The following is a 14163-nucleotide window of genomic DNA, read 5'->3' on the forward strand; positions in this document are numbered from 1 at the left end:
CTTAAAATCCTTAAATGCTTGGGAGACATTTTTAACTGACAATACTACTACATTTAAAAGGTTTACACAACCCTGGAGTGAGCCATACTTAGAAGTGTGTATTAATGATGGTTTGGGCATCATAATTCAGGCATATAAGTGGTTTTTACCAGAAGATCATAATTTATATAAAAATTGCAGAAGATCACTTAAAAACATTACTGTTTCAAATCTTTTGGTAAGCATTGAAAACTTCACATTTTGCAGTGACACTCAACCAGATCTTTCTAGCTAGGTCATAGCACACGCAATTCGTAAATCATCCTTGGAGCTACTTAACAGAGAAGATCAATCACTACAACCATATGAAAGTTTTGTGTATTACAGGACTAAAAACTGTCTGTTGCTTATGGAAAGTCAGGACGAAACAATTTGCACTTCTTGCAGTGAAGTTTTCAGAAAAAAAAAATTCTGCCAAAGTTTTAGAAAAAAAGCTGCACACCCCAGCTAAACTCAAAGCACCCTTATCAAAAACTGCACAACAACGAGTTATTATTAGCCTAAAAAACAAACGCTTAAAATGTGCACAACTAGAATCAAAATTAGAGAAAATGAGGCTAGAGTTAAAAACAACAAACAACATACAGAGCTCCATAATGACTTTGTCAGTATTATGTTCAACACTACTCGCAAAATCACGCCATTTATGAATCTATTTTGGCAAGAACAAAAGAAGATGGCAGCAGTTAGTGCATCAGGGGTACGTTACCATCCAATGATGATTCACTTTTGTCTATCGCTTTGGTCTAAGTCAGCATCAGCCTATGAAGAAATAAGGAATAGCAATACATTGACATTACCAAGCACTAGAACTTTGCGAGACTATAAAAATTTTATAAAGCCAGAAACAGGATTAAGAACACAAGTGGTCGAGGATTTAAAGCACATTACTAGCAATTTCATTGGCATTCAAAGATATATTGTCCTGCTCTTTGATGTTAATTTTTCTTAAACTAACATTATATTAAACTAACATCATATTTTTCACAGATTATTAATATTTTTTGAATTGGAAGAGAAATTTGCCATAGTCCACCTCGATGTAAATGAGAAATCAAATTATTGACTTCTTCCCCCTTACTTGCTTCCATAAGTGCTATTGCTTATTGGTATTCCAGACTGTTCCAATTTTTTGAACTTTTCAAATTTCTTGAAGTTTGTGTAAAATATATCCCCCAATATACTGGAGTCCTCCTATTTCCTTTTCTGATATATTAATATTTTTGGCAGCAGTAGCACTTGTAGTTTCATTAATCGTAGACCATAATAAGTCACCAAGCTTCATGAGAACTATTTTGAAGTATTTAGTGTTTATCGATGGAGGTATAAAATTTATAGCATGTGTAACAATATTTGTATAGTATGAAGAATAGAATTTTTCTGATGATTTGTTATGGCTAATTTTATTCTATGTTGGCGAAATTGATGTACTATTTTTTGTGAGATAGCTCTGTCAAAACCATACTCTTCATATGCTTGAAATTCTTTTGAAATAATTTCTGAAAAAACATTGTCACTAGTTACTACATTTTCCAATGCCTTTCATAAAAGTTTGGTTATAAATTCTTCATCAACTAGTTCTTCCTTTTGTTCCTCTTCCTTCTTAGCCTCAAGCTCTTATTATTGTGCTTCTTAATGTAATGAAGTTTTAATCCACCTTTACTTTTGCACACTTTGTCACATACTTCACAGGGAAAGTTGCCAAGTTCGATCTTAAATGATAATGTGGTCATATTAACATTTTCTGTGACATACAAAAAGCTTTCCCTTTCCCCCCCAACAGTCGAGCTTGTTAGTCCTAGCTACATTTTCAATCAAAACAGCACAAACAAAACAAAACATTACTTACTTAGTATTAGCCAGTTCTACTTCATTGAATATAAAATCTTAACCAGCGGTCCTTGGAGAAGTACTACATTCCTTTGATTATTGTCAGCCCTCTTTTTCTAATTTACTACGAAGCAAAAATTTTATGTCGTATTTGCTATGCTTCTTTTTATCTTCTATCATGCATGCTGACTCTACACTTACCGTATACTTGTATTCTTAGCCATGATGTCCCTTAATGGCCGAATAACTTTTGCAAACACTAAATAATGCAAATTTTTATGAAAGGCGTTGTCATAGACGTTTGCTCTCCCTTCTTGCACTCTAATCCCACCCGCGTATAAGTCCACCCGAGTAAAGACCCATCTACGTATAAGCTCATAAGTCGACGGCTTATCTTCGGAAGAATACAGTAACCTACACAGGGTGTCTACAACCTTGATATTGGTGATTTAATGAGACACAAGGATAATTTTGGAGGTATGGGGAGAGATCAAATTTTAAGAGAAAGTATAAAGAGTTTGTTTATTTGACAGGTGGTACGCGACAATGTAGTGATCTCTCTCATCACAGTTTCACTAAAAAGTCTGTGTGTTTAAGTGTGTTTTACTTCCTTTACTTTACGTGCTGTACTTAAGTGTCTTTATATGAAAAATTGGATCCTGCGTGAGTTGGGCAGGATCACGGCTTAGACAAAAGGAGATAATTTTATTATATTCCAATTGGAACGTCTTATCTCGGCAATCGTCCCGCCCTTGTGCACACAACCCTTGATATTTTTTAGCTGTCTTTCTTTTCGAGTACGTTAATAACCGTCAACCGTTGTAACAAGATCAGGCGAAAACGAGAATTTACGCTATATAAACAAAAAAAAGAGAATAATTTTTATCATTTACTTAATTTTTTATTTTTTTGGAAACTCCATGATACTTGTATTAGAAGTCCTCTTCTTTAAGTATTTCGTACTATAACACCAACATTTGAGTATTGGTGTATTGTTGCATTTTGCATATTGAGTTTGCTGTTTTGTTTTCCGTTTTGTAATATGAAGGTAAAGTCATGCGGCACCGTACTAGTGAGTGCATGTTGTTTATTTATTTAATATTGGTTTATCTAAGGGTTACCTAAGTGTATCGTTGTGTAATTTAATTGTAAGAAAGTGTTTTTGTAAAGACTAAAGACCTCTTTCTGATGAACTGTTCGTGGCTGAAGCTCTCAGCGTTAAACATTTGGACATTTTTTATTATTATTTTTTTTTCTGCTTGCGATGTCTTTATTCTTTGGACTGATCCAATTTTGAAGCGTTTGTAGATGGAGAATTTTTTTAACAACAATGAAAATTCAAAATACACTGCCATCTTTAATGTAATTGAAAGTGACAAAATTGCTCACAGACGTAAACGCTGAAAGCTGCTTTTGGAAACGATTTAGTTGAAAGCAACATTTAATATACGCGTATAGTTTATGTCCTTGTAATTGGAAGAAATTCATTTTGTAAACAAAAAGGCAATTTTTATTAATTTTCTGCCTAAAAATGCTTTTCAGAAAGCTTTGCTGAATTAGAATTTAACGTCCCCTATTTTTGTAGCAAGAATTACGCGATAATTAATTAGAGGTAACTTAAAGCGAACTTTTAGAGGTAAAAAAGGAAAGATTTTAATCAATCTATTGCTTCCATCTTGGTCCGTGTGATCTGATTGGTTAATTTTGATCCTCTAATTATTTCTTCAAATAATAAATAGCCAAAGATGATTACGACAATTGCCCGTCGAAGACAGCTGTAGCTGTCGAAACGTAGCCTTGAATAAACTCACTTGTTCATGACATGAAAATATCTATATTATTCAATGACAATAACTGAACAGACAAGTGGCAATATTTTTAAAATTACAAAACATTTTATTAAACCACATCATTTGCCAAAATTATCAATTTCAACAAAAGAATCAACAAAACATTTGATTTCACCAAGTCATTCGCGTTTATTGCCACGAAATTTGTAAATAACGTATGTGTATTGCGTATACGGAAATTAATTAGTAAAATATATCCGTAAGGCAAAATATAGGACATCAATTCCCTTTAAATATCTTTCAGAAAATAACGGGAGACGTACAAAAGCATAATTTAAAAGTAAATCAAATAAGCTCATGTAGGTGAATCAATATTCACTAACATCATGCATGTTTCCTTCAACCTTGCTTTATTATCTATCTTTGCTCAGTCGGTAAATTTTCGTCGTTTGCAACAACGCCGTTTGCAAGATGGAGAGCAATGCACTGCACATGACTGAGGACACTGTTGATTGCAATTTCCATTATTGCACGGTATATGGTAACCTGGATGACATCCTTGAGGACACGTTTGAGCGCCAGTGTAAACAGAACCTTGAGGAGCGCAACAGTTGATACATCCGCCAGTTTGACAAGTAGGAGGACATATTGGTGGACAATATGGCGTAGTTGTAGTGGTAGAAGGTTCCGGTGTCGTTGATACATCTTCTGTTGTTGGGTTAGGTGTCGTTATTACAGGTGTTGTGATATTCGACGTTGTTGTTTTGATAGTGATCGTATATTGTGTTGGCGTCGCAGTTGACGTTGCTGTTGCCGTTGTTTTTTCAGTCGTTGTGGACTCTGTCGGTGTTGATTCTGTTGTTGTCGAAGTTATTGGTAGCGGTGTTGTTGTTTCTTCAGTCGTCGTGGATTCTGTTGTCGTTGATTCTGTCGTTGTCGTAGTCGTTTCTTCGGTAGTTGTGGATTCTGTTGTTGTCGGTGTTGTTGTTTCTTCAGTTGTTGTGGATTCTGTTGTTGTCGGTGTTGTTGTTTCTTCAGTTGTTGTGGATTCTGTTGTGGTTGTAGAAGTCGTTGGCCTCGTCGTAGTAGTTGTTGGCGTCGTAGTAGTAGTTGTTGGCGTCGTAGTAGTAGTTGTTGGCGTCGTGGTAGTAGTTGTTGGCGTCGTTGTAGTAGTTGTTGGCGTGGTAGTAGTAGTTGTTGGCGTCGTTGTAGTAGTTGTTGGTGTCGTGGTAGTAGTTGTTGGTGACGTAGGAGTAGTTGTTGGCGTCGTAGTAGTAGTTGTTGGCGTCGTGGTAGGAGTTGTTGGCGTCGTAGTAGTAGTCGTTGTAGTTGTGGTGCTGGGTGGGGGCGGATCTAAAATGTTTAAGTCTCGTTAATATGCTATATGATCATATATCTCTACTGAACGTTAATTTTTCACAACAATTTGCTGTTTTAGAAACTTTAAAACTGATATACTCTGCTCCATACCCTCTCCTTTATACAAAAATTATGTACGGTGTTTTTTTGCTTCCGCAATAAATAAACAAGTTGAGCTCATATGGAAGACCTTTAAAATTTGTTTGGAGTCTTTGAGAAAAGTCTATAATTTAAGTATTATAATTTATGTAAAATGAACGCTAAGCTGAACGACAAATAACATATTTAAACCTATATGCTTTCACAAAACTGTTAGATACAACACCTCTCAAGAGATGTTCATGATGTTGTGCATAGTTTGGGGAACTTAAGGACCGTTCAAGATTTTTTTTAAATGTATGCGAACTCCTAGACAACTTCTTAAGTTCTTTCATATGAAATTAACTTGTTTTTTTCACGGGAGAAGTTCCTACCTTCGCAAATCCGTTTTGAAATGTTCGCAACAATCTTTAAAAGCCCATCAAAAGTTCTTGATCTGAAAATGCTGAGGTCAGTAGAAGCAATGTCAATTAATTGACCAATATGATAGCGTTTGCCAATTGCTAAAGCATACATATGCACGCCTTTTGCTTTCAAAGGTCTTGACGCTACATCAAGTTTAATTGCTCCTGGTGCATCTTCAGTTTGTCTACCATCTGTCATTACTAATGCTACCTGCAATAAAGAAGTGAGAATCTTTTGTTAATAATATTTGAGTACTACAGTTTTTTCAAAACCAAATAACACACCTTTCCTGCGCCAATTGCATTACCAGTTTGACATTGGATCGAACCTATGCGTGTTGCTGCATTTTATAATTTTTTTTATTTTACGAAGTATAAAAAACATCTATCTTTTTTCACAAAATTGCTTACATTTTTTTGTGGATACGAAAACGTAAGCAAAAAGACTTACTCGCCACAAAGCAAATGTATTTATACATCAAAAATATCAAATCTTTAGATAATGGGTAGATAATGGGTGCTGCAAGCTTGTGAAAAAAACAATGCAATGGAAAAAAGTTATTTACTGAAACAAAATCTGTCGAAAACAATTTTGCGGTTTAAAACAGTGTAGATTGTGGTACATCTTTAAAGAAAATATTCTGACTGTTTTGTTACCGTAGAAAGCGAAATATTTTTTTAGAGCCGATGTAGAAAAGATCATACTGAATAAAAACATCATTTCCTTGCCTCATTGTCGCACCAATGTTATTAAATTTAAATCAGCTTTCCAACAATACAGAGATGTTTATTTTTATAATCTTTTTTGAAAATTGAATATTTTTTTCAGTAAAATTTCTTCGAGTCACTTTTGTACTTATTTGTGGTTGGCATACATGAATTGCGCTGAAAGTGGAAAGGGGAAGTGAGAGAAAATGAGGAGGAATGTCCCCATTTTTTTGGTAGATAGCCGTTTCAGAAGTTTCAGAGAAGTGAAATATCTTTAGTGACGCCCAACCCACGGTGGAGAATATTTTTTTGTCTTGTAACATAATTTGTCTTCTTTCAAAAAAATTCAATATTGTGCTGCGTAATTAGCATCAAATAATGCTGCAGTATGGTAAGAAGACACAAAAGTAGGTACCTTCGCAGGACACATTCCTTGGTACAGACAGACGTACACATTATAAATGATCCTTTCCTAGGATCTTCAGGCTCTTCATGGGTATTCCCAAGGCAAACAAAGTCTGTAAAATACTCTTAGTATAAACTAGGCGTCAACCCGTGGAAAAATCCACAGGGTCGCCCGTCCTTTATATATCGCATTTCGTGTTTTCGTAACAGAGAAACTAACAGACGGTTGCTATTGTTATAGAGGTACGTTACTTACTCTTCTTATGTCAGAACGAGATCCTGCCGCAGCACTGAACAAATGACTGTCAGCGAGTTGCAGAGCAAGATCAATTCGTGTTTCGCCTTCTGTGTTTTTAATCTTGTTAATCTCATCGATAATATTTTCCTTGGTAACATCGCTACCCTTAAACTTGTTGAAATTAAATGCCACGTGTGCAGAATCTGAGTAATAAATCACACCCACGTGGGTCATATCCTTTGAAACTGTGAACGTATTCACAACGGCGGCTGCAAAATCTTTGATTTTTTGAAAATGTGCATCTGTGATTGTGCCAGACACATCAATAATGAAACCGAAATCAACTGGTACTGGGCAAACTAAAAAATAGGCTAACATCATGAAACATTTAATGCAACAGTAATTTCAGTTGATAAATATCTTAGGAAAGAGAAATATCATAGATAAAATCTTTTGTAAAGAATGATGCTCTCTAGTTTTTTTATACTTTTTATTTATCTAGCCTCAAGGCATCCTGAATTGCCCCCAGGTTTGTTTTTCGTGAATTTTGTTGCTGCGAGAAACCAATCAATACGTTTAACACAATGGAAGAAAGTAAACTTGTCTGTATGTAGCATGTAGTAATTTATTTTGACTTTACTGACACAATTAAAAGAAAGAGCAACAACAATAATTCAAACATGTGAAGACCCATAGTCCACTTACACTTCAGTGGGTTCAGCCTTGTTTCGCCTGTTTGCTGGCAAAGAAAGAGAAAGTGAAACAAAACAAAACAAATATAATGAGGAAAAAGAAGCCATTCAACTTACGTTTTGTGCCAGTATTGCTTCCGTCTAAAAAAAATTGTAGCGTACCAGAATAATAAAAACTACACCCAGTAACAGCCGATTTTATGCAAAAGACGCACGGAATAGCGTTTCCTGAAATATGAACGCTTGGAAAAATTTCGGCAGACAAACTGGTGGTTTTGTCCAGTCTTACAACTAGTCTTTTGTAATAACATAATAATAATAGCAGTATTCTGTCCGTAAAACAAAATATTTACGCGCGTCCAAATAGCAATTGGATTCAACTGCGACCTCGCAGAATAAGTCATTAAGTCGAGTTTCCACTAGGCGTTCCAGAATGCGCTGCTAAAAGCGGTCCGCATAACGCGGTTTCAAAAGTCAACTCTACTTCGACTTTTACGCGCGTTTTTAAAGCGCTATCTAATTAAAATTTCCAAGATATAAACAACTTTTTGCGAGGGCCATCAAAACTATCATTTTTAATTCAAATTCGTGAGCTATCACAATTTGAAGCTTTGAGATAACCCTTGTCGTGCAAAGCATCCCAAATTGCAAGACATGTTTCGTGAAATATTCTCCCAACAACAGCAGGACTCGTTTGATAATTTGCTTGAGCATCACCTATGACTAGATATCTCATAGTAAACAAAGCCTTTTATTTGCACCTATCGACTTTTAATTAAAAGAGCAACCCAAGATAAAAGAGTTTCAAGTTTAGTGGGTGACATACGAAAATACTGAAAAAAAGTTGATTGTCATAAAATTTCATATCTTGAACGAAAAGATTGAATTCTCCTTTTAGTTTTCGAATACAGCTGTCTTAACCAAAACCTTCCATACTTCTTTGTTGTTTTTTTATTAAGCAACAACAATAAAATATTTATTTTCTTAAACAGCAATAATTTTCTACGTCGAACATTCATGTTTACTATTTTTGTCGTTTGAAAGTTTACGCGCTCTTTTGGCTGCTTTTGACAAGTGGACATCAAAAAATAACATTCGAAGCAGATTTATAAGCGGCTATTGTTTTAAAACAATAGTTGCCTACCCTCAGCGCATTTTAGACCACCCAGTGGAAAATCGCCTTTACTGTAATCTAAAAATGGACGAAATGTCCCGGTCATTTTTTCACGGAGCAAAAACTATTTTCTTTGTATACACACTGTGAACAAAGAAATGAAAAACAGGACCTTTGTTTTCTAAAATGTATATAACGAGACAAAAAGCGATACTAAAACACCAGGAGTTTTATTTACCGTTTTTGGCAAATGTCAGCATTTCATGATTTAAGGGAGGTGCATTTCCATCAGGTAAAATTTGAAACTCGTGCCAGATTCCGCTTAGGATGAAGTTATTAGCATCAAGCATGCCGAAAACTCGCGCAGGCGCACAAGCATATTCCTAATTGCTGGCACGAATAGCGTAACGAAACTATTTTGTTTTGTCGGTACTGTGTTTTGGAAGCAATGAAGCATGAATTGTGTATGTCAACTTTCAGTGACAGCTTGTCAGCCATATTTGCTCACTAACAATCATTTTGTTTTACCTGGTAGCTTGCAAAAGATTTTGTAGAGAAACATAGCAAAACATAATAGAATATAAACAGAAAACACTAATTCTTTTCCACAAGTTTTTTCTAAGGTTGGAATCTTATCAGCATTAACAGGAAGTAAAACGGCCGTTAAGAATTATTCTTAATTTTAGCATTGCAAACATGCCAAAGTCAGTTTCTGTTGAGGTATACTGTTGCAGCCTTCTTTTAAGCCCACTGGGATAAACATTATTTTAAGCACAGTCTTTTACAATCGGTCCCTCTTTTACTTTTCACTCTTTCAAATGTCTTTTAATGATCATGGTGAAATATAGGTGCACTGCTACAACCCTCTTTCAAATAAAATTTTGTTTAACAATATTTAGCAGTATTGCATTATTTTTAATGCTTTGTTAAAATGACCATCTAGATCTGTGCATTATTTTGGATGCTTTGTTTAAATGACCATCTAGATCTGTGCATTATTTATTAAACTACCACATAATATATTGAACTAAAATCAAAGGAAAGCGTTAATGGAGTTCCCGTATTTATAAAAAACAATATAATTACCATATTGTCGGCGACTGCTTGCTGCTTTAGGATTAATTTTCCACATTTGCGATTTGATGGAACCTTTTTCCACAGCATGTCTGCCATGTTTTCTAATACACGCAGCACACACAATAAAAAGCCACAAAGCAAGTAACTTCAACCGCAAAGACATTCCGCAACCCCTAAAGTGTCTCTGGCTTTAACTGTGAAGACAGAAGTCGTATAATGTTGGTTTATGATACAGAATGTGTGCCGCAAATAAAATTTTGTCACCAAATGAAGTAAGAAACAACAGATCATGCGCAATGTGCTGAAGCGTTAACGGCCATCTAGCCATTGTGTTTTCTGTAAATGCCATCTACTAAAACTGCGCCCCTAGTAAACTTAACCCTTGTCAATCGCCGTAAACTAACAAACGCCTCCAAATATAATTAGAACAATGGCAATAAAATACACCCTCTGAGGATGTGAATTTTCGTGATTATTAAATTTTGTGCTCATTGAATTTTTCCAGTCTTCAATTTTTTTATGTTGTCAAAATAGATATATTTCCTTTGCCAGCAAACAGAGAAGTCTTAGATTCATCCATTTATTTGACCTTTTTATCTTCTTTATAATGACCTGAATAGAAAAATCATAGTTTTTGAATAGGACTAGGAAAAGTTATGAAAAATTCGGAACGAAAAATTGTGAATTTGAAATTGTGGGATACTGAAAATAAGGTAAGATTAAATACTGTGGAATAAAGCCTTTTTCAATTATCGTCTTTGCAAAATCAGCTGCAGTAGAGAAAAATCAAAACATTGCATGAAAACGAGGTTAGTTTAGATAAAGTTAAGGACACCAAGTTATTTTGTTGTTTTGACCTTAGTTATTAACAAGCTGGTTTTATAGTTTTTAACTGGCACATTGGAAGAATCTGTAGTGGATGCAAGTATATAGAGGCTATTAGTAGTGTTGTCATTGTATTCTGGTTGTTTGTTAGTGCTTTTTGACGTTTCTTAATGGTTTCCCGCTTTAGTAAGTTGGATAAATTTCCTCTGCCCACTCCCTCTCCCCCTAGCATTGAAGAACCCACAAATAGCCCAGCATAAATAGGGTTAAGCATCAGAAAATCCTGTCAATAGGCCGATGTATTCTGATTTTTAGAAGTGATAATTTTTACAATTTTTATGATCTTCGTGCTTCTTCTTAGCCCCTAACTGATTAATTTTTCTTGAATTTTTTCCATAATGTAGTTTTTCCGGTTCCAACATTGATGTATCGGATATAATTACATATGCAGACTCACAGAGTGTGTTATAACTGTTTTGAAGTCGTCTACAATATTAGAATATATGACTCATGTGAAAGTAACTTAATACTCATACTCAACACATTACTCTTTCAATTTTAAATATAATGAAACAAATCAATAAAAAACATGGAAGGTAATATTAAACAATGTGTATGTATTGAGAAAGTATAAATAATAGAGGTATTCTGGGTTTCAATAAATGAAGAACGCATATTAACCCTGTTAACAGTCTTTCCTGGTATGGTGTAGCATCAGGCAGAGGCAAAATGTAAAAAGCAAAATAAATTAGTGAAGTCGGTGTTAGTAGTTTCGAAGGGGACGTTTATATCTTTATGAATATAGATCAAATTTGTATCACCAGCAAATAAAATTGACGCTCTAGACGCTCTAAATATATCATTGGTATAAATAAGAAACACCAGTGGTCCTAAAATTGCCCCTTGAAGTACTACACATTTTATTAATGTATTTATATTGCCTTCGTCATAAGAAATAATTTGTTTTTTTTCGAAGATGTAGTTTTGAGTTTTTCTAATAGAATCGCGTGGTTGAATGCATCGAATGCCTTGTTCAGATCAATAGAGACCCCAATTGTAAATTTATTCTCATCAAAAGCTAGAAATATCTCTTGACTTAATTAAATAACCGCGTGATCGGTTGAATAACATGCGTGGAAACCAAATTGCTTATTATACAAAATATTTATATTTTTCTAGAAAAAATAAACTCTGCTGTACATGATTTTCTCTGTGTTAATTTCAAACAGTTGAATGTAGGTAGCTTTACCTATTTTTAGAACTTGCTTAATTGTTTCAGCTATAGGTGGGTAATGGAGGACTAAGTATCCAAGTCGCGTTTCGTAAGCTAAACCTTTAACCATAAAAGGGGAAATGTTTGACTTTTTATGTTGCTAAATGTTAGTAAATATTTGAGAATAACTCGCTTTTCGTGAAACTGATTCAAAAAATTATGCCCAGTTGCCGCAGTTATTCTTACAAGGCATTTTTTATCACGATACAAACAAATTGACTCGTTTTTAGGATTCCCTGTTGTTCACGACATTGTGATTTTCGTGCGTCCATGCGAGCAAGTTCTCCCATATTGGGATTATTAGCAGGAATATATAATGCAGACTTGAACAGCCATAAGTAGTTGATTTTACTTTTGCATAGCGAGATATATACTTATGTACATTTACAGGTGCTTTATTGAGAAACAAACAGGACTGATTACTAGTGAAATGCATCTTTAGTTCAATTAAAACAAATACATAACAACAATTTATAAAAGCAATATGTTAGAACACATACTAAAGTTCAGATACTAATATCTATATTTATCACAGAAAATTGTGATACTTTGCCAATTAAATATCCCTTAAATCCTGTGTTTAATCAACCTCAGTCCATAATTTTATGTCTATTGCAGCAATGCCTTTTGCACCATGGAGAACAATGTACTGCGCATGATTGAGGACAGGGTTGTTTACAATTCCCGTTCACACATGGTGTATGATATTCGAGATGGCAGCCTGCAGGGCATGTTGGCGCAGTAGTGTAAACAGAACCTTGTGTTGTGCAGCAGTGTGTACACTCTCCATCCTCACATTTAATCGGGCATAATGGTGGACAAAATGGAGTGGTTGTTGACGTGGTTGTTGACGTGGTTGTCGGTGTCTCTGTTGTTGTTGTCGCCGTTTGTTTTGTTGCAGGTGTTGATGTCGTTGTTGCAGATTTTGTTACTGTGATTATAATTGTTTCAGAAACAGTTTTTGCTGCAGGCGCTATAGTTTTCGTGACAGTAGTTGTTATCAGTTGTGTTGAAGTAGGTGCTGGCGCTGGATTTGCTGGCGTTGAAGGTGCGGGCGCTGGAGGTGCTGCCATAAAAGATGCTGGTAAAGTGGGTGTTGGCATAGCTTGCGCTAATATATCTGCTGCGGGTGTTGCTATTACAGGTATTTTTGCTTCAGGCGTTGCTACCGGTGCTGTTATTACCGGTATTGTTACTATGGGCGTTGTCATCATAGGTGTTGTCATAACAGGTGATGCCATGACAGGTGTTGTCATAACAGGTGATGTCGTAACAACTGTCGTCATAAGAGGTGCTGTCGTCAGAGGCGTTGTCGTTACGGTTGTTGTCATGGCAGGTGTTATCGTTGCAGGTGTTGTCATTACCGGGGTTGGAGTTGTTATTACTGGTGTCGCCATTACAGATGTTATTTCATCGACTGTTACTGTTTCGATTGGATTTCCGTCATGTACTGTGGTTGTTACGATATGTGTCGGGTCTTCTGTAACAGTAGACGTTTCTACGACAGTTGTTGTATCATCCATACTCTCGGTGACAGTAGGATACGCCGTGCGTCTTGTTTTGGTAGGAGCAATAGTAGTTGCTGTCGTAGTAGTAGTTGTCACTTTCTTAGTAGTTGATTTTGACGGTTGTATCTTTTCTGTCTTGGTTGTTCCAGTTGATACATTTTGTGACAATGAATCTAAATTGCAAATTATTGTCAACGCGTCCTTATGCATTGTTATACTTGTTTCCATATAAATGTACTTTAAAAGAATCACAAGGGATGGTTTTCGTAATTAATACTTATGCAAAAAATTTCTACCTTTACATATTTTTCTGGACACTTTCCCAACCATTTCCGACATCCCATTAAACGTTTTTGACCTGAATATGTTGTCGTCTGCAATGTTACCATAATATTCTTTGCTAATTGTTAAAACGTACAGTTTCACTCCTTTTGCCTTTAAGGTCTTTGAAGCTACATCGATTTTATTCACGCTGGAAAGATCTTCTGTTCGTCTAGCGCCCAAAATTAATAATACTACCTATTATAAAGAATCAAATAGTATGTATCAATCCTTATCAAAAAGGTAACTACTTTAATTTTGATGTTATATTATAAGACATAGGCATTAAATTATACCACTTTTTATTAAAACTGAATCTTCACCGTTTGCTCGCATTTGTCTTTGAAGACTTTTTTGAGAGTGTTTGTCCAAAAAAGAAATGGGTGCTTTTATTGTTTAAAACTTTTATTAGGACACACTGTTACTAATTTCTGGATAACTAAAAGCCCATATGCTTAAACTGTTTCGTCAGTACAATAGG

At 35.2% G+C, this 14163-nt stretch overlaps 2 protein-coding genes across 2 annotated transcripts; both read right to left on the reverse strand.

The window, feature by feature from the left end:
* Window positions 1-4073: 4073 nt before the first annotated feature.
* Window positions 4074-6552, reverse strand: LOC130621359 (integumentary mucin C.1-like). Its single transcript, XM_057436649.1, has 7 exons — window positions 6370-6552; window positions 5973-6048; window positions 5807-5862; window positions 5492-5732; window positions 5339-5445; window positions 5157-5241; window positions 4074-5012 (listed from the first exon to the last, which is right to left on the reverse strand). Exons 1-7 carry the CDS (start codon window positions 6550-6552, stop codon window positions 4087-4089), a joined length of 1674 nt encoding a protein of 557 aa, XP_057292632.1. The 3' UTR covers window positions 4074-4086.
* A 5560-nt stretch (window positions 6553-12112) lies between these two features.
* LOC130622263 (mucin-2-like) lies at window positions 12113-13701 on the reverse strand. The gene has a single exon (XM_057437705.1). The coding sequence runs from the start codon at window positions 13587-13589 to the stop codon at window positions 12444-12446; it is 1146 nt and encodes a 381-aa protein (XP_057293688.1). The 5' UTR covers window positions 13590-13701; the 3' UTR covers window positions 12113-12443.
* Window positions 13702-14163: the final 462 nt, after the last annotated feature.

The sequence above is a fragment of the Hydractinia symbiolongicarpus genome, chromosome 12 (genome assembly GCF_029227915.1).
Source record: "Hydractinia symbiolongicarpus strain clone_291-10 chromosome 12, HSymV2.1, whole genome shotgun sequence".
NCBI classification, from domain to species: domain Eukaryota; kingdom Metazoa; phylum Cnidaria; class Hydrozoa; order Anthoathecata; family Hydractiniidae; genus Hydractinia; species Hydractinia symbiolongicarpus.